At 44.4% G+C, this 24,832-nt stretch overlaps 2 protein-coding genes across 2 annotated transcripts in view; both read left to right on the top strand.

Moving 5' to 3' along the window:
- The window catches only part of MCF2L2 (MCF.2 cell line derived transforming sequence-like 2), a 132,789-nt gene extending 124,669 nt beyond the window's left edge, over positions 1-8,120 (top strand). Inside the window, exons 30-34 of the mRNA XM_026045433.1 lie at positions 782-868; positions 3,693-3,811; positions 4,403-4,515; positions 5,147-5,250; positions 6,154-8,120. Of these exons, the coding sequence (XP_025901218.1) occupies positions 782-868; positions 3,693-3,811; positions 4,403-4,515; positions 5,147-5,250; positions 6,154-6,254 (524 nt within the window). The 3' untranslated portion in view covers positions 6,255-8,120. The remainder of the gene's footprint in view (positions 1-781; positions 869-3,692; positions 3,812-4,402; positions 4,516-5,146; positions 5,251-6,153) is intronic.
- Positions 8,121-14,119: 5,999 nt separating this feature from the next.
- On the top strand, positions 14,120-22,921 carry LAMP3 (lysosomal associated membrane protein 3). Its single transcript, XM_026045234.1, has 5 exons — positions 14,120-14,842; positions 15,330-15,452; positions 18,790-18,841; positions 19,580-19,747; positions 21,837-22,921. Exons 1-5 carry the CDS (start codon positions 14,120-14,122, stop codon positions 21,974-21,976), a joined length of 1,206 nt encoding a protein of 401 aa, XP_025901019.1. The 3' UTR covers positions 21,977-22,921.
- Positions 22,922-24,832: the final 1,911 nt, after the last annotated feature.

Below are 24,832 nucleotides of genomic sequence, written 5' to 3'. Positions count from 1 at the left end.
CTCAGGACCGTCCTGACACCCAGCGCCAGAGTTTCCTCGACTTTGGTTGTACTTCACTTTCATCAGCAATATCTACTTGTCATCTCACCATAGCATGTAAATATAGAGGCAGGGCATTTTTCAGGGCTCAGGTGTTCTCAAAACTAAGTTAATTCTCACAAGTTGAAAGCTGGGGTCCTACTAAGTTTCTGTAATGAGGAGACAAATGAGCATCATCATCCCCCTGCCAGCAGATACTGCTGCTGCTACTAGAGCTCTGGCAGAGTTAATAACACTCAAGATACATCTTGCATTGATACAACCCCCCCTAAATTAACCCCAAAATTGCATTAATCAGCAGTGACATTAATTTCTTGTTGGGAGGAACAGTCTCCCTGGTCCATTTTCATTGCAGTACGGATGGGCATCAAAAGCAAATGCCGTCACCAACAGAATGATCTGAGATGCTGCAAGGAGAGTACGTTAAGTGCATGAGGAATCTGTAGTGAAATGGAGCACTGCACTATTCACTCAACAATCAGTGTCGTTAATTAACCTCACTATTTCTGCTTGGTTCTTTTGGTTGTTCTTGGTCCATCTCTAATTTTTACTGTTTTCTTTTTTTTCTTCTTTTGGAATACCGCTGTTGTGTTTTCATTCATCTTTTTATAAATGTTGGAGCCCAGTCCACTCAGTTGTTAAAGAGACTACCAGTTGCAGAGGTGATGCAGGAATTCACATTGCACTGGTGGTCTGATCACTAGTCCACTTTTAAGACACAAAATTGTACTTCCTGTCACAGATGCTTTTGAGAACACCATATTGGCCCAGACTAAGTGTAGTACCGGTTCCACCACAAGACCAGTACCTAGATCTGCTTCACAGACAGGTAAATAGAATTAAAGCATTATTATTAACCCAATTTAAGAGCATAACTTAAAGATATCTCTACATTTTTTCCATATAATGAGTATCATTTTCCTTGAAAGCAATGAAAGAGCCAAGCTGGGGTCACCTAACGGGTATAGGAACAATGTACCAGATTCTGGTTTTGTGTAGTTCAGGTCCTGTTGAAAATATTTCTTTGATCTGATATCAGAGAGTTCAGAATTTGATCTGTGTTGTCTTATTGCTTGAGCAAAGCATGTAAATCTTACTTAGACTCTGTATACAGTCTCTGAACTTGCAATAGCAATTTATGAGGAAGAACGCGGCCAAGATGACGCAGGTATGATAAGAAATCCTTTTTACTTCAGCTACCACCTTATATCCTTCTTACGAACCTTTCTCCAAGCAGGAAAGGACATTTCTTTTTCTTTCGGTGTTTGTAGCTCAAAGATTGGAACTGTGAATTGAACTAAAATTGCTGTGGTGACATAAAGCTAATCAGCATTGATTCCTTCTTGTCCTTGCAGTTGAGTGGGACGGTTTTGCTGGTGTCACGCAGGGCCCAGCTCTATATTCTGCATAATCTATAGCTGAAACGATCTCTTTGGCCTGAAAGCTCTGTTGGTATCAACCCATGGCATGGACCCTCACAACCCAGCGCATGAACCCCACTTTATAGGCTAGCTTACACCTTGAAAAGCATCACCTGATGACACACCCACACCTGCTATATAGGTTTATAGGTGGTGGTGCTGCTCTGGTGGAAGGAGGCTGTGTCTGTTGTTACAGAACCGGTGATGGGGCAGCTGCAGCCCCTGTATAGCGGGAGGGAGGAGATGCGGATGTGCAGCTGTGTGACTGTTGCTACGAGTGGTGCTATTAAGGGCTGGAGTGCTCCCTCAGCAAGTTTGCCAATGATACTAAACTGGGAGGAGTAGCTGATAGCCCTGAGGACTGTGCTGCCATCCAGAGGGWCCTGGACAGACTGGAGGACTGGGCGGTGAGAAACCTCATGAGGTTCAACAGGGGCAAGTGCAGGGTCCTGCACTTGGGGAGGAATAACCCTGGACACCAGTACAGATTAGGGGGTGGACCTGCTGGAGAGCAGTCCCGGAGAGAGGGACCTGGGTGTCATGGTGGACGACAAGTTGACCATGAGGCAGCAGTGTGCCCTGGTGGCCAAGAAGGCCAACGGGATCCTGGGGTGCATTAAGAAGAGCGTCTCCAGCAGGTTGAGGGAGGGGATTGTCCCCCTMTACWCAGCCCTGGTGAGGCCACATCTGGAGTACTGCGTCCAGTTCTGGGCTCCCCAGTACAAGAGGGATGTGGAGCTGCTGGAGAGAGTCCAGCGCAGGGCTACCAGGATGATGAGGGGCCTGGAACATCTGCCCTGTGAGCAAAGGCTGAGGGAGCTGGGCCTGTTCAGCCTGGAGAAGAGGAGGCTGAGGGGGGACCTGATCAGCGTGTCTAAATACCTCAAGGGAGGCAGTGAGGAGGAGGGGGGCGGCCTCTTTTCAGTGGTGGACAGTGATAGGACTAGAGGAAATGGCTTCAAACTGAAGCATCGGAAGTTCCACAGGAACTTAAGGAAGCATTTCTTCACTGTGCAGGTGACAAAGCACTGGAACAGGCTGCCCAGAGAGGTTGTGGAGTCTCCTTCTCTGGAGATCTTTAAAACCCGCTTGGATGCAGCCCTGTGCCACGTGCGCTAGGTGACCCTGCGTGAGCAGGGGGGTTGGACTCGATGACCTCTGACCAACCTTGAGCAGTCTATGATTCTATGATTCTATGATCAGAGGAATGATGAGAATGGGGAGGGGTTAGATAAGACTATTAATAAGCTGTGATTGCCAGATCAGGCTGCTTTTCTGCTTCATCTCCAACTCTCCAACCTGCTCTGCCCAGAGGTGGTGGTGCCTGAGGACAGGTTTTGCTGTGACTTGAGCATAAAGCCCCAGTGTGAGCAGCCAGTTCTGTGCCTGGTTGGCAGAGCTCAGCTTTGCCCTCTGGGGAGCAAGGACCTACAAGCTTTGCAGAGCTGGATTCCACATCTGCTCTGCCCACATCCCTGTGGATGGGCAGAAATGTGGTGGGTGCAGTAAGGAGATGATTTCACTGGCTCCCCTTGACTTGTGCCTGTCTGAGCTGCAGGATCCCTTCATGGACATGAGGTTGCTTCTTTCTGGCTGGGCTGCAGTCATCGGTATCAGAAAGGTTCCCAGCAGAAACCTTAATGAGATCTTCTTTCCTCACAAGCAAAGGGCTGTTTGTCATGGTGCCTTGTTCTGTGTTCTGCCCCTTCCCTGCATCTCAAGCCTGCTTCAAGGTCTGGTAACTTGCTGAGGTGCTAGTATCAGCTTGGGGCGAGAAGTGGACTGAAACCCAGTGGCTTTGGGTCTCATGTCAGATAAATATATGGAGGTAAGCTGGAAACAGGAGCCATGCCGAAAATTGCAGCAGCAAATTTATCATTTGCCAGTGCATTTATTCTGCTGGAACAATCCTGGCTCTTGCTTTTTGAACATCCTGAACTGAAGAAAAATGGCATGCTAAGCACACAGTGTATTGATGCACACATACCTTGTGGAATTACAGTCTTCCTTCCCCCAAATGACAGCAAGAAGTACACATTTTAGAGAGATGGTAATGACTGCAGCATAGTTGTTATGGCAAAATCCCTAAAACTATCTGTAAAACGGTCCAAGCATGTCAGTAAGTGGAGCAGTTGGAAATGAAACTGTGACATCTATTATTTTAAAAGCTTGAGCTTCGAAGAGGCTGATGACCAATAGGTAACTGGTTTTTGTTTCATCTCCTTTGGAAAGGTTGGCCCAGCAGGCAGATGCCATCTCTAGACACGTTTGAAGATTTCGAAGCCATCCCCTCCAGCACAGATGAACTCTCCAACTCTTCTGACATGGAGGAAGAGACCAACCCTAACAATGTAAGGGCCCCTTCCAAAATTCACTAACCTCTTTGACACTGCCACCTTTTTTTCTTTTAAATATGGAACTTAACCTGCAAAGTTTGGGTTTACACCAGCCTTACACTAGTCATGGAAGTATGGGAAGAGAGAAGACTGTCACTTGGGGTGTTGGGGAATTTGTTCCAAGGTTATTGTGCATCAGGATCATAGGAGTCATCCTTACTTCCAAGCTGCAGCTTTTATCTTTATAGGAGGAAGTTACTCCTAAGAGTAACTTAGTGCTGGGAAAACTCTGACTCCTTTAAAAATAAGTAATTTCAGGTTTTTTTCCAGATTGCTTAAGCTTATGTCTCAAACCCAGTTTCTGTGACAGAATAATGACAAATGGATTAATTCTAACACCTGAATGCTCAGGAGAGTTGTGAGCTTGCAAAATGTTTAGCCTGGGCGTGATAAAAAGAATAAAATGTGACAGAATTCCCTAGAGAAGAACTCTCTGGCTGCTTGCAGTGCCTACTTCTGTGTTTAACCAAAGCATCTCTCTCTGGCTCAGCATTCCTTCATCCGTGCTGACTTGTATTTCTTTTGTTATGTTGTTTTTCATTTTAGGGGACCAATCTCTTCCGGGTAGAAGGCAGTTTTGACAGCTGCTTCCCAGATTCTCTTACACTAGAGGATGGAGATTTAGTACAGTTTGTGCAGGAAGGAGAAAATGGGCAATGGTAAGTACAGGAGCGAGACTGAACAGAGCAGCTAGAGCTGCTGCGACCTTCTGGGGAAGGTGGAAGATGTTTAGAAGAATGTAAAAGCATTCCCAAAGCGCTTGTGGCATGAGCTCCAGAGGACAGAAGTTTGCATGAAGGGAAACGGGAATACTGGGGCTACTGACACCTCCCAGCATGAAAACTCTCAAAGGCAGCCTGCTCCCATCATCAGTAACCCCCTCATGCCTTCAGCAGAGCTGTGCTAGCAAGCCCCAGATATTTAAGGGGATAAATATAAGGGGGCCCCTTATATTTAGCCCCAAAGGCTTAAATGTAAGGCTATACTCGGAGGCGACTGACAAAGTGGAATGAATCTGTCCCCTCGAGCTCACGTGCCTTACAGCATATTTATCATCCCTTGTTGAGCAGCGCTTTATCAGTGTTGCTGAGCAGAAATTTGGCAGAAGAGACTCCGATCTCCTTGCAGGACCCTTCCAGCCCAACTCCATGGGTCCCGCTCAGAGAGGTGCAGCTGAGGTGGGAGCAAGCCCCGGGGTGGGAGGTGATCTCCCATCCCTTTGGGTGCTATTTACTGCAGTCCATGGCAAGGGAATGGAGGAAAACGCACCGACTGTTCTCTGCGTTTCAGGTTAGTGAAGAAACTGGTTTCCGAGAAGAGCGAGTGGGTTCCCTCCAGTATATTGCAGCCAGCAGAGGGGGACAGTAACAACATAATTAAGAACAGCAATGCAGGTAATAGCAGCAGTGTCTTACTGGTATTTGAAACTGCTTCCCCTTGTCCTATTTTCTTTTTTTTTTTTTTTTTTTTATTTGCTCTTCTAGCTGAGCTAGCCTGGAATTTGTCACCTTGGGTGTCGGAGCTAGCCAGGCACCACAGCTTGGTCTTGGCTCAGTCTCCCTGACTTGCCCTTTTCAGGCAGAATTTGCATCTCCCACTAAACTGTTGCCACTACCAGGACCTGGGCTGGCTACTTTACAGCTAGTCCAGTGCTTACAGGGGGTGCAGTAACTGCTGTCATCATAATGCAGATGGTACTTGGATTTAGAAAGGCGTCAGGACCATGACTCTCGTCTAGCTTTGAAAACATTAGCACCACAAGCCATTAATACTTTTATTTTATTTCCACTACTGGCTCCAAAGGTTGGAGGGAGAGCAAGTTCTGAGGAGATCCCAGTGAAACTAGAAGTCTCCCTGTGCCCTCCTTTTGTTCAGGTCTAAAGCCCAGTCCCAACATTTTGCATCAGAAGAGTTGAATCTCAGCAACTCTTCAGATCAAATGATTTAACTATTTATTATATATATACTAAAACATAATTGACCTTAAACATAATTGACCAAAATGTACCCTGGTTTTCTCTTGGTCAGAAGAAAGAAAAGCTTGGCACATTCCCTGGAGACCACAATGGAGAGCTACCAGTATTTTATGGTTTTAAAGGAAAAGAAATCCGCATACGTGACAGCTAGCTATTGCCCAGAGAATCTCCCTTGCCTTTTATGAAGAAAACTGGTAGAACTGTGATTGCTTATTTTCTTTCTTTTATTTGCCTCAAGCTTCTATTAAGAAACCTCAAGACTGTAGATGGAAAATGCTTTAGATGTGTCGTAGTGACAGTGCCCATGTCCTCCTTTTTCAGATATGTACCATGACTCCTGCAGCATGGCCTCAGTAGAGTCAGAAACCAAGGAGAGCGAGGTGGCCAGGAGCTTACCAGCAGAACAGAGGGCCGGCAGCTGAGCTGCAGGATCACCCTTCCTCAGGACTCCATCCATCTCTGTTTTGGGTGGACACTGGATCAAAGTTGCCTTTCTCACAAGCTCTGAGCTTCACAATCCACTACAACTTCATCAGCATGAGAACTGTGGCCTCCAGCTGGCAAACGGGGAAAAAAGATCTCAAAAGGAGCATCAAACATCCAGAGAGCATCAAAAGCCACCTTCAGTATTATAGGAAAAAAATGCTTCTTGCATTGTTTATCAAACTGTTTCAGAAGATGTGGCCTAAATTAGGTCAACAGTAGAGCTGAAGAGTTACTATGCACGCACCTATTGGCAACTTTGCTTAAACACCAAGTTACTGCAGAGGGACATACGTAGGGTTGCAAGTTCTTGCTCTACCATGGGGTCGCCTGGAGGCTTTTCCATTTGCTTGCCTCAGTGGCTGTGCCTTCGCCACCCTCCTTAATTCCAGTGGATGCGTCACAAATGTGCCCTTCGTGCTGATGGTCAACACCAAAACCATCACATTCTAAGGTGGTTGTGGAACGAAGACTTGGTCCAATGACTTGGACCCTCAGAGAGGCTTCAAGCAGTGATAACGTGACTAGTTTAAAAATGGCACAGTGAACAACCCGTTGCCCACAGCGTTGTCTTGGGATGATGCAAGGGGCAAGTCCCAGCTATGAGGTGGAGGTGCAGGGCTTAGCAGGGAAGAGTGTGACAGCTACTGTGACAAAGAATACTTGGAACTCTTTTTACAATATAAGTCATTCCTCCGCTCCTCTCTGCAGTCTGTGGTTGCTGGATCAGATTCCTTCACATTTGGTGCTGAGAAATTCATTGAATGCCATTTAATGTCATATGTTGGAGTAGACTGCATGCTTTCACTGTGTGCTGGCTATGGAGTAGATACATTTCATCCCCTTTAAGGAATATACTTAAGCATTACAAATAGGCAGTGAGCATTAGATGCTCCAGTGAGTGGATAAAGTGTTGTTGTTAAATACTTTTTTTTTCCAGGACATTTGATTCAAGGACTGTACCAAATCTCTGCCACTTAAGGATGTAATATATAATATAAAGTGGTTACAGATGTTATTATTCCTATATAAGCCATTAGCTCGTTTGGAGCAGTTCTGAAGGCATGAAAGCATTTTGATGGTAAGTGGGGTTTCAGTCCCACAAAAGCTGCTAGTACTTTAGCAAAGATAAATATTGACCAAGGATTGCAAATAGGTAAATATCAGCCAGGAGCCTAGAAATTCAAGAGTCAGTGGTTATTTTTCCCTATTAGAGACCTTTTGTTTAACCTTGAGGCTAGTAATGCTATATGTAAATAATAAATGTGGCAAAAGCACTAAAAACAGAGATGAAGCAAAACCAAAAAAAAAAAACACTTTAGTAATTGAGCATCTGAGTGAAATAGCAGGAGCCTGTAACGTTTCTGTTACCCTCTGTGCAGGGACCTGAATGTTTTTCTTTGCACTGTGGTGGGGCTAGAATGGTTAATTCTCATGAGTAAAGTTCTTCTAACCCTTAAATAATATCTAATCTCCATGATTTCAGATGCTTTCTGTTCATGACAAAAGCATCTGAGAATCCTGGAAGTTAATCTTGTCCTGCAGAGGAAAGAGCTTGTCCATCTTGTCCTTGTTATTTACCCAAAAATGACACCTTGGCTCTCAGGAACCTGACACGCGTTAAGGGTTACTGCAATTATGGGAGCACCTCAAGGGAAGAGTCCTTCCAGTCCCCCAAGGAAATGTGCAGTCACATTTTCTTGCAGTGCAATCGTTTTGTTCTCTTCATAAAATGACTTCATTTTGGTTCCTCTATTGATGTCAGCAATTTTTGCACGGTCTCATAACGGTGCTCCTGTCCCCCCTGCGCTGAGCACAGGAGGGACAAGGGACAGGGAGCTTTGATTGCACATTAATATATGTAGTATGTTTGTGTTTGTGTGCGTGAGCGTGTGAGTGGTGGGAAAAGGATACCCAGGATATATGAAACTGCCAAAACTAGGATTTGTCACCTTGCTGGCTTATGGAAAGACCCAAATCTGCACTTTGGAGTTTCTCCGGAGGAATTTCATTCTAATGATGAACGCAGTGCAAGCCTCTCTTTGATCAGACTCCGAGGGGATAGTGAATATGGTGAGTTCTCTTTCTGCCTCTGCTGTGTGCAGGGTGCAGGGAGCGCTAGTGGTGGCATCTGTGGGGTGCTCTGGAGATGTGCTGGGGAAGGGGGCAGCTGCAGCAGCTTCTCCTCTCTCCTAACCCATCATGACAACAGCAAAGGTATGGGCGGGATTATAACTAATTCTCCTCCCTACTTTGTTTTTGAAATGAATATCTGAAATTTTATGCAAATTCTCACGTTCCATCCTTGTGGACCAAAGCCTGGGGCTACCTGCACCATGAATGTACTGAGGATGGTGAGTACCTGGCTTCCCCGTGGCTGTGGGCAGTGGAGATGCAGCACGTGGGTGTCGCTGGCTTTGGGGGCTGGTCGCTCAGGGTGGGCTCATCTGCTAGTCACATCTTTGACCTTCCTACTGTACCAGAGCCCAAGATCAGGCTGCTGACAAGTCCAAGAGCACCCAACAAGAACCATCTTCTGGCTTTACAGGCCTGGCAAAATGGGGCTTGATGACCCTTTCTAATAGGTAGGATAATCTTTTAATGGGTTTCTCTCTACAAGAAAAGCGGTGATTAAGCCACTAGCTCTCCATGTAAAGTCTAGAATATGATTTGGTTGATGTCCAGCAAGACTGTCATGTACATTAAGGTATACTTCTGTATCTAGATCTTTGACACGATCATTTTCGGGTTAATGGTCCAGAAAACATAAGTGTCCAAGTATGGCTTTCACTTCAGTGCTCTTTGGAGAGGATATAAAGCCCATAAAGGTGTTTAAAAGTAATGGTTGCCAATAAATTTTAGCTGTAGAGGGACAAGGTCTAAGGAACCGGGCCTAAAGCCCAGCTATGCTGTAGCAGCCTGGGTCAGCACTGCACCCTGGCTGTTGCTCTGTGTCCGCTGCTCTCTCTGGATCCGGTCTGGACCTGCCCTCCAGGAGAAGGTTCTGACTTGGATCTCCTTTGTGCTCCTCAGCTGCCTTTGGCCAACAGACTCCTCCATTATTGGAGGCAATGTCAAATGTGGTCACCATGACACGTAAGTCTCGCTATTTAGTAAACCAGGCCAAAATGCAACCAGGCCTGGCCCTCTGCTGCTTTCAGTCTAGCCCCGCTGAGGGGAGAACCGGACCAATGGTCTTCACCTCAGTCACAAATGGCTATGGCCAGAGCATGTCCGAACACTGGCTTCTCCTGAGGGTGACAGCAAAGCTGCGAGTGTCTTATATTCCAGTGGTGTGTGTGATGAAAAGCCATTTTATTATCCATCCTTTTCTTAGACTCTGCAATTTCAAACAGGATTGGATGTGAGAAAGGTCATGTGCTTCCTTTCCAAAATGTTCAAAGCCTGACCTGATAGGAAATATATGATTAGAAATATTTATAAATAAGAGAAAAAAAGCCAAATTGTGTATACTTCTTGCAGCTGGAGCTGAAATAGCTGCTTTTTTTTTTTTTCTTCCCAACGGAGAATTGGTACAGTTTGTTATTCTTGCATATTTTCCATGGTGTTGATGATGATGATGTATTTGTATATTGTGACTGATGAGAGATAATCAGACAGGGAAAAAGCACAGAGTTCTCTTGGGGAATTACCTGTCTTCTTTTTTTTTTCCAGTCAAGACAGAATGTATGACTTTATTACAGGAAAAAAAAGTGTGAAAATGAACTTTCTGTAACTAGACCATTCTGAACTATGTAGAACCACACTTTGTTTGAGATTTATAAAAATTACAAATAGAAAAAAAAATCAACCGCAGTGTTTTTTGCTTTCCTGCCTGAAACAAGCCGTCGTCATCTTTCTTTCTGTTCCAAACAGGCAAGTGTCAGTAAGGCCCCATCAGCACAGCTGAAAAAAAATCCACGCTTCTGCCCCAACATGTTGATTTTCACCACCCATATCACAAAGACACCAAGTGCTTTTTTTCCCCTTTCCCCTGGTTCTGTTCCTGGATCCTTGGGACTCTTAGATGAGCACAAAGCTTCACCCCCCAAGGCAGTTCAGCACTGGGTGCGCTGGTGCTGCAGCCCCCGGGCAAGAGGCCCTCCTGCCAAGGAGTTTTGCTCTGCTTTGCACTTTCTGGTATTGACTTTGCTCCCAACTGTCTGGAAAGCTCTGGGACCATTCCTAGTTCTTACAAAGAGTGGGAAAACCAGCTCGCACGCTGCGGGAAGGAGGCTGTGCTGCTGCGAACCGCAGCTTTCGCTCTGACTCCCGCTAGAGCGAGCGGGCGGGCGCTGGGTGCCGCTGTGACCGCACTCCTGTCCAGCCCTGGTTTCAAGGGGCACAAGTGGCTGGTTGCTGTTTGCCTGAGAGGGTTTGGGCGATGCTGACGTCCAGCCATCTTGGCTGACCCATCCTGAGCAAACTCCGTCCTGGAGAGGGGCTGGATGAGCCAGGGGCTGGATGAGCCAGCGCTGGCAGCCCCCGGGGCCGGAGTTTTCCTGGGGCTGTGCTCTGCTTGTGGAGGCAGACAGAGCACAGTCCCCGTCTCCCCACTTTATGTAAATACAGGATTTTATTTAACAAGACAAACCTTGTAACCAGCCTTGGGAGCAGCAGAGATTCCCAGGTCTCAACCCCACATGGGGCTACAGCTGCAAGTCACCCCAGCGAGGCCGAGGAGCACGCGGCCTGCGGCAGCACCTCCACACCCACGCCAGCCCCTTCCATTTTCACTTTCCTTTCTAACCATCATTTTTCCTTTCTGCGGTAGCTCGCGGAGGAGACGCAGCCACCCGGGCCGCTCTCTCCACCTCCTTCCCGCCCCCGTGACGGCAGCCCCGCGATGGCCGGGCCGCGTCGCACGCGGCCGCGCAGCGAGGAGCGGCAGTGCTGAGGCCTCCGCGGCGCCGACCATGGGCGCCGGGCGCTGCGTCCTGCTCACCCTGGCCTGCGGTGAGTCGCGCTCTCCAGCAAGGGGGACGGGTGGTGCCTGGGGTTGTTCTGGGTGCTCGGGAGACGAGGCCACCAGGATGGGGGCAACCTGAGAGGCAGTTCTGGTGGTGGTGGTGAAGGGTGCTTTCAATGGGGGCCCCCCTGATAAGAAGCAAAATGCAAATATAAATACAGATATATATTTAATTACAGCTGCTGTAGGCTTGATCTGATGTTTTTCCTTATCTGTGTGCTCACTGAGCTGAACTCTGCTTGTGAGGTGGAAGCAGCTCTAAATTGTATTGGAAGTAGCTTGAAATTGTATTGGAAGTAGCTCAAAATTGCATTGAAAGCAACCCTAAATTGTATTGGAAGCAAACTTTTTCGGTTTTGTGTTTCTAAAAATAATTTCCAGACCAGCAGAACCAACTGGAATCTCAAGGGAGACAGGCAGAAGGAAAACTAAAGAAAAAGCACCCGAGTCAGGGCTTTGTTTGATGCAGAGCATGGTGAGGAAAGCAAGAACGTGGCTTGGGGCTTGGGCAAGGCTGGAACAACCAGGACTTATCTCAAAGGCCACCCACATCAAAGTCACCCTCAGATGCTTAGGGTGGCTCGGGGGCAATCTGTGCAGCCAACGTGGTTATGGATGGATCCTGACATGTTAAGTCACCCCTTAGCACCTGTAGCAGTACAAAATCTACATGGTGAGGAGGGCATTGAGCAGGGAAACGGCGCGGGGACTGGGCTGGGAAACATAACAGTAACAACATTAATAATTCAGTGGTCAGCAAGGGTGACCACTGAGTGGTCTAAAGGGTGCCTTTGGCCAGGAGAAACTTGTTCCCTTGTCTTTTCGTCCATTCTTTTATCCATTTCTCCATTCTTTTTTTTTCATCCATTCTTTAGTAATTGATTGTAATATTTTGTTAAAGCCACCAAGTAAAGTCCTTCTGTGCAGGTGGGGAATTACAAATATTGAGAGTTCAAGGGCTAAGAAACAATTCCTGTGCCTGGGGGCTCCATCTCAGGTCAAAAATCTCTTAGAGCCCCAGCAGCCAGAGTTGGTGAGAATTTCCCCACGGCTCATAGGAGACGGGGCAGGTTTTTATGTCACCATAACAAAACGGCAACCGAAAAATAAACCTGGGTATTTCCTCTGTGCAGCATAAAGCAGAACTGAGCACCAGACTGTGCAGCCCTGTGAGTTAGATGCCAAAAGGGGTAAGAAAATCCCCAGCAAGAGGTTAATTCTCTCAGCAGCTCCTGGGAGCAAATTGGGGTACTGAGCGTTGATGCTTCCCGCTCCCGATTGCTGCCCAGGTCTGGCCTGTCCTAGTTCCCTCCTTGGAGGCTCGGGTGTTACACGCCCAAACAGAGATGAAAAACAAGCAAATTGAGGAATATGGAGTGTACATCCCCCTTTCTGCACTTCTCTAGCACACGAGCTTTGAGGGATAATTGTGCTGTGTGTTCAATTCCATACATCGCTTCTCACTCCTTTGGTTTTTATTGTGAATTAAATTCAAAAGCAATCAGGTCTTATTCTGATTTAGTAAATATGCATCCAGAAATGGAGACATCCTGTGAACTCAACTTTTGTTGAGTTCAGATTTTTTTTTCTCTTGAGTGCAGATTTTTGTTTATGCTGAGCAAAAATAATTAATTAAACGAAAAGAATATAAACCTGTGAGATTCCGGCCCTATCCACTCTGTTTGCCTCAGTTCATCCTGAAATCTGAATCTTGGCAACCTGCCTGTCCCAAAACATTGCTATTGATTCCTGAAGAACTTCCTTGAGAGAACCAGCTTAGAAAAAAACAGAACTTTGCAGCCAGTAAGTTGAACAGCTGTGAAGCCATTCTAGGTATGTAAATCATCCTGGGCTTTTGGATCCCTTCTGCCTCCAAAGTTGAGAATTCATTTCTGTTCTCCAGCAAATCTAGGCACTGAAACACTTAACTGCATCTTAAGCTTCATGCACATCAAGGAACCTATGTATGTTAGTGATTTATGATTTCTTTTAGCTTGACTTTGTTTTCACAGGATCTTGTTACATATTCACAGTCTAAGACATGTGAAAGAGCTGTGACTTTTATTTATTTTACAATGTAGGTTTTCAAGTTTTTTCTTTTTCACTGTTATTAACATTTAGGAGCCAAGTATTTTCTTTTGCCCCCAGTTCTGCAAAGGGACCCACTTCTGTAAATGCTACAAGATGGAAGGGCTATTTTCAGATGTGGTCCAAAAAGCTACTGAATGTTGCACCCTGAAATTCGTTTCTCTTTCTGAGCGAGTGTCATGGGGAGGCCTGGTGCTTCCCGCTTTGGAGCGCCCCTTGGGGTATCTCCTGGAGGGAAGCACTGAGCGCTCAAGCTGCTGTGGCTGTGACTTCCCCATTGATAAAACCCGGAATCTCCCGCTCTCCCAGACTGTTCTGAACCACCACATGGCCCTTGCGTTACCTCCCTTCTCTCACATACTAGGAATGTTTCCTTTCCCCATGCTAAGGAGTCAACCACCCCTTCATGGGTTACACCCAGGCTCACGCTGCCCCTCCGTCAGCCCTCACTGATTTGATCTCATGGAATTTGATCTCATGGTTCCCAGGAAAAGCAGCACTGGGAGCCAGGAGCCAACGTGCGGCCATGGGGCTGCGCGCCCGGACGTGCGGAGATCAGGGAGCAGGGAAACGTCGGGGCCCATCCTGCGGCACATCTGCAGGATCGCTCCTGTGTGACCTGACAGCAAAATCCCTGTGGTTATTTTCAGCAGAAATTTTGGACAGTGAAGGTTATCAGACTACTGACATGCCTGTTTCTTTACAGCGTTTTCCTCTTGCTGTGCTGAAGTGACCCAGGGTGTCAAAATGTCTTCACTAACCACATCCTTCAAACAGACAGCTACTTCTGCTCAGCTCCCTTCCCTTCATGGTTCTTCAACCCGTGGAGACACCACGCTTCATTTTAACAGCACAGGCTCTCTTAAAACGACACCCATAAGCCATAGCCCAACTGTGCAGACAGCCAGCGAGTCTCCAGCCACAGCACAACCCACTCACACAACCGCCCAGGCAGCAGCAACCACCACACAAGCAGGTGAGGAGACAACTCCGACGGTGCCAACCACAACTGCAGCAGGGGCAGCTGGTTCCTCTTCAAATGGTGCAGGAGGAGGGGATGCAGGAGGAACGACCAACAGAACTGTACACCTTATGTGCACAACCACTCAAGCTGTGACAAATGACAGCACAGAAACGACTGGTGTAGCTACCAACACAACTGGAAAGCCTACACAGACAAACAACCAAACAGCCGTTGTCATATCTATTACAACCGCCAAAAAGACTACAGTAAAGACCACCCAAGGGTCAACTAATCAAACGACAGCAACAACCACGGCCGTGGCCAACACAACAACTGTTCACACAAGGAACCAAACAACCATCCCACCTACTACAACAACAGTGAGACCCACTCTCGCCCCTCAGCCTTCTCCCATCCCCACGGGTACCTACACTGTTCGTAATGGAAGCACGACCTGCATCAGAGCAGTGATGGGTTTGCAGCTGATAGCTCAAAATATCCAGAAGGTAAGAAGACAACACTACAAACCTTAAAATAGCTGGTTTTTTTTTCATTAGCTGGTGTTTATTCTACTCCTTTTAAAGCAATTTCCAGGAGTTAGCTTGTACCATAAAAAAAAAAAACTTCTTTCTACCCGTCTCAGGCCTTTTCTATACCACAAAATCTCAGCTGCTGGAGTTTGACTTGTAATGATGGCAGTGGGACATACGGGGGCTTTTTTTGTTTAACAGCATAGCTGAGATACCTCTTGAGCCATCCCCATTTCAAACCCAAACGTTCTTGCCTGGAGCCCGAATATTTCTTAAATGGGTTGAGTATCTAATGTTGATGGAAGCAATTCACATTCCTCCCACTGCCCAACATCAGGCAGAGAACATTATTCCCAATCTCACCCCTATTTTGGGAATCTCACAGGGACAAAGCTATTAATGTCTATGTGTTTCTAACTGATCTTTCCTCCCTCCTCTCCATAATGTCTTTTTCCCTCCACAGAAGCAGACGGAGTACACGAACATCAATCCCAACAAGACACAAATATCTGGAAGCTGTGGGACGCTGCAGTCTGCTCTGAACATAACTTTCAGTGGTGGCTTTATAAACTTTGTCTTTGTGAAGGTAATTGGTGCATTTAGAGGAAAGGAATATTTAGATTTGGGGAGCTGGAACTGAGGCTGCTTCTGATATATTCCTGGCATGAATGGCTGCAGGAAAAGCCACTTCATCTATCTCTTCGATAGTTTTCCACATAGATATGAGGTATTATTGCTCCTACCTTTTCCAGAGAATTAAATTCATAGCACCATGGATTATTTTAGGTGGTGAGAGACTTGTGGAGGTTTTTTGGTCCAATACCTGCTCAAAGCAGGACCAGCTTCAAAGCTAAATCAGATTTTGTTTACTGAATGGCAAATTTTGAAAGGTTCTTACATCCTTTGACAGAAAGTGCTAAGGAAGAGCAGATTTACAGCTAGCAATTAAGATACACAAAGTCTATAAATAGCCTCCCTGGGAAAAAAATAAATAAAGTGGATCTCATTTTTACATAGGTAAAGATGGAGTGGGAGGTAAGGCCAGGTCTGCCATTTGGATTGGGGTGGGATAGAGCGAGGGAATTTGGCAGCCTGGAGCAGCTGCTCAGGAGCAAGGTGTTTGTGCCGGCAGTTCTCACTCACTCTGACTCACGCTCTCAAGTTGCTCTTATGAAATCTTATGAAATTGTGTCCCAGGGACTGCCCGAATGAACATGCACTTAGTCATTTGCTCCCCACAGATACCAGGTCACACAGTTCTGCCCAGATGAAAAACAGAGGTAGTTGTTAAACCCGAAGGACCATCCATGCAGGTGGAAGTGCTTAGGAGCCCATTCACTGCCAAGGGAAGCGGTTTGCCTAACATCAGAGTGGGAAAACTCAAACAGTTTGCAAATAACAGCAAAAGTGAGGGTAAATATCCTTAAAATGCACCGGAGCAGGGAGACTCATAAATACACAGAGAAACTTGAGCCAGAAAGAGGTTTGTGCTTTCAGAGTGGGCAAAGGATTTTTAGTTTTGATGTTGGGCTTATTGACACCACGTTCCTTGCTGAGACTGCAATGCATGTGGACTAGACTTTAAGAAACCACTGTGGGCTTATAGTATCTCATAATATTGCAATATTATAATATAATAATACAGAGTTAAGGGTGGGAGCAACAGGACAATGCTCAGTCCCATCGAGCTCTGACAGAGTGTAACACAACTGAAGGCCACTGCTGATCCATGTCTTTCAGTTAATCAAGTTAAAATGGTAATTTTAACTTGATCAAGTTAATTTTAAACAAGTAATTTTAGAGCCTGGTTCCAAGTTCTTCCAGAAGAGGAAACCCCTGTGTTTCCCCCACTGATCATGGCATGGCAAGCTGAAACCAAATTAGGGATAATTGGGGAAACTACGAGTGGTTAGTTCACAGTTCACGAGGCGCTCAGATAGCACCATTTGACCTACATCCATAGCAAGTCCTAGAGGCAACAGCAAATTATAGCTCACCTGAATTTTCGGTTTATTAATGCTTAAGCAGATAATAGATTTCCATCTCATTTGCAGTTTATGGCAGAAAGATTTCTCAAAGCCACAGAGGAAAAGAGGCAAAAAATCAAGGGGTTATTAGAACAAAGAAATGATTGTTTCAAACTGGGTTTGCTTTAAAGGTAGGCTGCTCACAAGAGTAGCATTTTTTGCTATAAGGATACTTAGAAAAAATTCTGGTGATATAAGCAGTGGTAAGGAGAGCAATAGGAAGCTTTAGGAGGTCCTTGATCTCCCTTGCCCTGAAAAAGGTGCCTCTTGGCACAGCATTAGACAATCCACCCTCCACTTAAAGATAAGCCTCATGAGAACATCAGGGCCTGGCTTAAGAGTTCTTCAAATTACAAGTTAATAAGAAATCTGTTTGCTGCCGTTCCTGATGTGTTTAGTCCTTGCAGCCTCTCTGACTTCTGCACCGTGGGCTTTGAAGCAGGGTGCTCAATTAACTGCAGCGTTGACACTTCTCATTTGTGTGAGGGAAAGCAGAGCTGGATGAAGCCCCAGGGCAGGTGCTGGGGATGAGCCCTTGGTTCAGCCAGCTCCCTTCCAGGAACCTTGTGCCAGGGACCTGAAAAGAGGACGTTCTGTAACCAGCCCTCAGGCTGTGAAGTAGGAACTGGTGTTTTCCCCAAGTGAAGTCATTAACTGTGTCCAAAATGCCAAAAATTGGTGGTATTTGACCTATTCAACTAAGGAGAGTCCTGAGACTTCTTTTCTGGTGTATTTCTTCTTTCTTCTCTTTGAGCTAGTATTTTACAGGTTTTCTATCCAGCCCAATCAAATCCACCAAATTTAAAACTCTCCTACATGATATTAAAAATGGACATAAAAGAGATATTCACACGAACCGTTACCTATCCACTAACTACGCTCATCAATCCTGTGTGCTCACAACGAGGATCAGAATTAATAGGTGGGCTGCTACCTCAAAGCTCACCTTATAACTCCAACTTTGCTGCCTGGAAAAGCCCTGTTGTCTCTCCCTTTGTGCCAGTCAGATCGTGTGAGGGTTTACAGCATATTCAGGCAAGAAACTGGAAATTTTGCTCAGTGCTGCTGTTATAGCAGGTGTTTTCCAAGTCAGCAGTCTATGGGCACATGAAACTGGGCCAGCACTGTTGGTGTCAGCAGTGTGGAGCATTTCTCCCCTGTACAGAGACAGCCAGGTTGCTGAGGCCTCACTTGTATTGACAATACAGAAAACGAGCAGTATCAGCATGGAGAGAGGAGCTCTCAGCTTGCTGCTGACATCTCCTAGCTCCAAATAATGATAATCTGTGAAGAAGAGGCCAGATCCCTGCTGCTTGCTGCAGTTGCTGACATACAGATGTTGCTCACGTGAAGAGTGCCCAGGCATAAGCTGCACTGCTCTGCAGAGAGCCCTAAGTACTTCTAAGGGCATCAGTTAGGTTCTGCAAGCAGGTGAGCACTGATAAATTCACTGCAAACTCACTAAGGGAGCACTATAGGAACTTTCATAGCAGACAGGTCATTAAAAATAAAATGCCGTTATCACATACCAGTTAATTTGTGCAAGGTATAACATTCTAATATTTGCTTAGCTCCCTTCTACTTTAGGTTAGTGCAGATATCACAGAAATACTCCAGATATCACCAACTGCGCAGTGCAGTTAAACAGAGCTGTGATGGACACACTATGGCTGCATTTTACCAGCTATAAGATGTTAGATGAAGCGACGTAAACCTGGTAGATGGAATGGTTTAAAAAAAGGGGAAAAAAGCAATTCATTTCAAAGCTGCTTCTCAAAGGTGATACTGCAAACAGCAATTCTTCTGTGAAGCTCTTTGTGACCATTTTGCTGTGGTGAACTGTCTTTTCACAAATACAAGGATGAAGAAGGAATAAAGATAAACCTTCTTTTGCAGAAAACACGAACCTACTATGTCAGTGTAATCGAGGCCAGCTTACAGTCTGAAGGTCAGTGATTTTACATTCACAGTGTACATTGCATATCAGCCTATTCTTATTATGAGATTTCTTTCTCTTACTTCCAGTGTTCTACAGACTGTTTCACTCTGAGAGGCATTCATATATTAAAAGATTGAATTTTGCAAATTTTGTTATTTTATCAAGCTTTCAACATGCCGTGCATCCCACTTTCAAGGGAGGCAATGTGTCCAAGGTCCAGGCTACACAATCTTGCCATGCTTCAGCTCTCTTCTACTGACAGAAACAAAATTTGAGCCAAGTTTTTCATAAAATTCTGTGACACTGATATATGCTTAAATACATATTTAATACATAAAATAACAAGGACCAGAAATGTGAAATTCCCATGACATGTCAATCCTCTCTTTTGGCTAGAGTTAGCAGTGATGGAACCCTAAGTGTCTGTTCTTGGGAGAAACCTAACCCTCCCTTGCTGATTCAGGCTGTTAAAATGCAATTTGAAGAAGCACCTTGCCTTTTTTCCCATTATTTCAGACTCAATCTTTAATCTTTGCCAACTTACTCCTCAGTAATTAAAACAATTATTTTTACAGGGGAGAAATGTAACTGATACATTATGGGGAAAACTGTCTGTGCTTTAGCTACAGCTATTACTGCTGCTCTGACAAAACACACACATTTTCTGTTTTGCCTCAGAAATATTTTGATTTCAACAGAGTTAGAGGGGCTTCCTGTTTGTTACCATCCCTGCTTTATGGCCTCCAGGTATGCTCTACTACGCAGCCATACAGGAGCAGATGTTTACAACCAAGCTGGGGAATTCCTTCAAATGTGCCAGCAAGCAAGTCTTCAGCTTGGAGAAGAGCTTCCAGCTGCTCACTGTTAACATGCAGCTGCAGGCCTTCAATATTGTCGGGAACCAGTTTGGAAGAGGTAAGTAGGAAGGATGTCCTGCCCACCCTTCTGAGATCTACATGTCAGCTCTCTGGGGCCTCAGGCAAGCCCTACTTGGCACCATTTTCTTCCTCCCTGCTGTTTTCTTGTGGGCAGGTGTGTTCCCCACCGTTGCACTGGCTTCCTCTGACATCTAATACATCCAGCTCAGCTCAAGGTCTCTGTTCTCAGTGTCGTCAGATCTCAGCTATCTTAAAATTTCTTGATAACCACAACATCCCACAGCTTTAGCAGCAAAGTTGCCAGTTAATAAGGACTACTTGTGAATCCTTGCAAAGCAGCTGGGTCTAGGCATGATAAAGTGCACTCCTAAGGAGGAGCATGATCAGCATGCTCCCGTGGTTCAGAATTAGTTTTGTTGTGGCCTCACCTCTGGCAGAGACAGAGCTTAGGAAGGCAGTCTCTCTCTTCAAGGTCAGGCTAGTGTCTGCTAATTGATACCACATCCAAAATTAAATTAAGTTTTGCTCTTAATCAAAAGCCTGAGAAAGCATTTACAGCAGCAATTCCCCAGTGGCCATGAAGCAGTTATGAAAGTGTTACGCATATCTGTTGCATATGCAGATTTTGAAAGACAAAATCCCCACTGAAGGAATTATTCTGTAAAATAAGCACATTGCTGGCCTACCCCCCAAACGTTTCTTGAGGCATAGTTTCACTTCTGTTGAGCCAAATTTGCTTATCTTTAAAAGGGGAACAAAAAAGAAAAAAACAGTGACCATTGGTTTCATGTTCCTTACACTCTTGTATAGACTTCAGGAGAATTGCATCAGGAAGGAATGGCCTGTTAGAGCCTGGAAAGCTGCAAAAGTGTCTTCTTGCAATCATAACATAATAATCAATAATAATAATAATAATAATAATAATCAACATAAGAGCCAGTTGCCAGCGCTGATAGCCCGTGGTTACATTAAAGCAAAACTGACAATTCAAGCACTTCCAGCTTTTGCAGGATTCAAGCGCAAATATTTTTCAGCTCATTTCTTTAATAATACCTTACTTTTACCAATCTGAAATCTCATCCCAGCTCACTGCTCACCTTGAATATGTTGGGATTTGGGTTACCCTACCAAGATGCCACTCAAAACATCATGTTAGACATCATTCCCTGTAGCCCAAGGAAATTCCTGGACATTCCTATGTCCTGGTTTCCTATAAACCAGATGGCGGAGGTAGGTCTGAACCCGTTCTGGAATAACATATTCAGAGACCTTGCCCTCATTCCCAAGCTACACTGTGAACGTAAGACTGTTCCTGCCATTGCTGCCTGGCTAAATATTCCACTTACGTCAGTGATCCAAACGGTATCCTCCTTCCATAGGCAAGGCACCTGTTTAACTGAATCTGGAAGTTCTTTTCTAAATTCATGAGCTGATAACTAGTTAGAAGATGATTTAAAGAATGGTTTGGTTAGGGACTGGCCAAGGAAGTGAGGATATAATCACAAGAATACTATTATATCAATGCCCCGGACTGAGCCCAAGGCCTCTGTTTTCCAAAGCTCTTAGTGTTCCAAATCAGCAACAGTTATCCACATATATTCTGAATTAAACATGCAGAGGATTTGGAACTTGATTTTTCATAGGAAATACTGGCTTAACTATGAACCTTGCTGTGCTAATGATATGCTAAGTTATGGGCTCCCTCTCTGGCCTGATCCTTTTTATCACACAGAAGCGATCAGATACCATCCAGCAGCATGTTTGTCCATGCAGGATGTTTCTTGTTAATATTTAGACTTGTACTTTGTAGTGTGATGCTCCACATCTGCCTTGAGCCAAAAAGCCTCCTGCTGTGTAAGTAGAGATGCTGATGGAAAAACAGTTGCCTGTGGACATGACAGAGCAGAGAAATTCTCTAGTGAAGCATGTAGCTATTTGCCAAGAGGCAAGCATTGTTTTCTTGAGATAGGATTCACCACAGGTAAAAACATACTAAGCAGTCCAGGAAAAAGAAGCATTTTGAGCCCTTCTGGTTTGTGTTTGCTAACTTGTCTAGAATATGAATGAATAGTCTAGAAGAACAGCGTTCTGCTCTAACACATTCTCTCATCTCCTTTTTCTTGCAGAGGAAGAATGTTATCTTGACAGAAACAGCAAAGTAGTTCCCACTGCAGTGGGCCTCAGTATCTTGGGATTATTTGTCATTGTGCTCGTCACATTTGTGATTTCCAGAAGAAAGCCTACTAGAGGATATGAACGCATCTGAGTTGCCTTTGCACTTCCAAATGTGTGCAGCAAGTAGAGAAGTTGCAAGAGTTTTTGCATTTACCTACCAATCTCACTGCCCTTGAAGCCTGATTTTTAAATGGGATGATACTGTGTGTTTAAAACTGGTATTTCTGGAGTGATTTCCTTAAGGTGGGACGGGGAGGATGCACCATCTACTTTAGGCTATACTTAGCTTCAAATTTAGATGTAGTTCTGAGGACCAAAGTTAGGAGCCTAAATTTCTCATATTACCAATAACAGAGGCAACTCAGACTTCCTAGGTTAGATGCCTAAAGGTAGGCTTCAAGCTTAACCATGAGTATCCCCTGTAAAATCCACCAATTTTCCTAAATATGGCATTCAGACCTACTAAAATAGATGAGTCCAGTAATATATGACTTCCAGGTAAGTATATGAGACATGTGCACCTACAGACAACCCTGCTAAAACCTCGTGGGAGCACTATGTATGCTAATGTCTTTGGACAACTATGAGTATGATTTTCATTCATATACAGAAGTTAAATTTAAGAAGTTATTGTTCTTTCTTAGTCAGGTCCTTGGAGGGACACAGTGGACATATGTGTCTCTCACTTCAGGGGCAGTATTTTTAGAAAACCTCCTAGTTTCCATTGACTCTGTATCCAAATGGGATACAGTGACCCATGTGGAGTCATATGGAGTCTGTGCAAAAGTTACGGTGACTGTCACTGAGTGCAGCATCTGTCACTCTGTTGAAATGACAGCCCTGTGATCTCTCCCAATCCAGTGAGATCCCTCTCAAAGCTCTATCCAGCGTGTTTGTTACTGAGCAGCTACATTTTCATATGGAAATAATTTGGAGTTGCTTTAAAGCACAGTAATTGTAATGCTCTGTAGTCTCTTTCCTGCTAAACGAATAATGAAGGCGTATAATTTGTAACTGCTTTTCAGATGATGTTCAGCTAATGTTCTTTATTACAATGAGGCAAATCTTCGTGCTATAGAAAAATTGCAAATTTGCTTGTGCACAAATGTGCACACACAAACACACACATGCATGAACACACACACCCAAACCAAGAAATTAAATATAAAGACGTTTGGGAATGAGAGAATATGATTAAATAAGAACATGTTTCCCTCCTAGGAGTTAGGGTAGTGTTTTAAATTCTAGAAATAAAAGGTTTGCCTGGAAAAGGGATTATGGAACAGCACCCAACCATTAAACAAAAGAAAAATAGAAGTGTTTTCCAATTTAGTGTGGAAATAAATAGAACTGCCAGACGATCATTTATTTCCATGAAATAACAGCACAGGCCTGGAGCAATTAGGAAGGGCTATTGAATCACTCTGGATTTTCTGAGTAAAACTGATGTCCTTATTTTGCCACTTAAATTTAAGTATTTATAAAGGCAGTTTGAATATTTTACTTGCATTTAACCATTTGGGATTTGCTTATTTAAATCAAAGACAAAACCAAATCCTTCTATTGCATGCATTATTAGCAGATTCTGGTCTGTGTCAAGGAAATAGGAGTAGTTGGTCAAACTGTTTCCTAATTGCTATAAGATGTAGCCATGGAAGTAATTAACATTTTCCAGAAATGGCCCCTTTGAGTCTGCATGAACCCATAAATAAGGTACAGAAAATTTGGACTTTTACACTTGGAAAAACCTAAGACAGAGCTCAAAACAGCTGTTAGCAACAGAGGCAGCTGGATATGCTTGTAAAGTAGAGCAGCATGAATGACAACCAACTTTTCAAACTTGTAATACAGATGAAGCAATGCGAATTCTCTGACATTTCAATGATTATTTTGTAAAAGGCTCCAGCAGTGTTAACTTTACTGAATTTTACCCAGTTTATTTTCACTCTTCTTCCTTTCCCCCCAGAAATGGGCATGTAGCCCCCTGATTATCATTTACTGCCTCATTGTAGTTCTCAGGGTGATTCTCCTGTTAAGGTTCATCTCATATGAAAACCACACGGTTACCACAAGTCTGGATGCTGGAGCCAAGTTTCTATCTGCTTTCAGAAAAGTCTGGGGAGTTTTGAGCCTGGTGCTTGTGTTGTTCTAATGAAACCTTTGGTGGAAAGTGAAATGTCAGCTTCTGTCTGTTGGATGAAGTGAAGCTTTGGGTCGCTTTTAAGTTACACATTCGTAAAAAGGAAGCTTTAGTACTGTATGAAGAGCTTTAATACTATTCATCTGTCGTTTATAGTGAAGATTCTTAGACTCTATTAAAGCACTCGCCTTTTTTTTTTAACAATTTAACAGATAAGGTGAATGGTAAGAAATACATGGAAGAGCTTCCATTCAAAAAGGAGCCTACGCATGCAATTTTAATGCATGTACATAACGCTGAAGAGTTACTGTCTGGTTACTAGATTAATAACCAGACTAGTAACTAATACTAATGAAGTTACTATGTATTAGTCATTAATATCAAACATTTTGTGCTGTCTAAACGGCCCAACACAGCACGTGATCTGACCCTCAGCCTTCTGAGTAGGGATCGATAGACATCTTTCTCATTCACAACCAAGTTCCGTTTCATATCCTCATGGGATTATCAAGCTGTATGCTCTGTATAGTTTGCCACTTCTATTGAATAAAAGTATTTCCCTGTTATTTTACCTACTGAAAAAAAAACCCTCTTTAATATTCAATCTTCTATTATTTGATATCAAGCTGAGGAGAGAAAGATATTCTTAATGGCTGTTAATTCTGCCTTTAATTGCATGACAACCCCCTGGCATTTTTAAAAATAATGCAAAGTTTATGTATTTTTTTCACTTTTTTTTTTTTCCTCACGAGGATGAATCAAATTGTCGGTACTGAACTATGTTTGATTTCAGGCTTATGCAATTTG

The sequence above is a fragment of the Nothoprocta perdicaria genome, unplaced genomic scaffold, assembly GCF_003342845.1.
Source record: "Nothoprocta perdicaria isolate Ctin4 unplaced genomic scaffold, notPer1 scaffold_4, whole genome shotgun sequence".
Lineage (NCBI taxonomy): Eukaryota > Metazoa > Chordata > Aves > Tinamiformes > Tinamidae > Nothoprocta > Nothoprocta perdicaria.
Note: the sequence above shows the minus strand (reverse complement) of the source record. Positions and strands in the feature narration are given on the sequence as shown.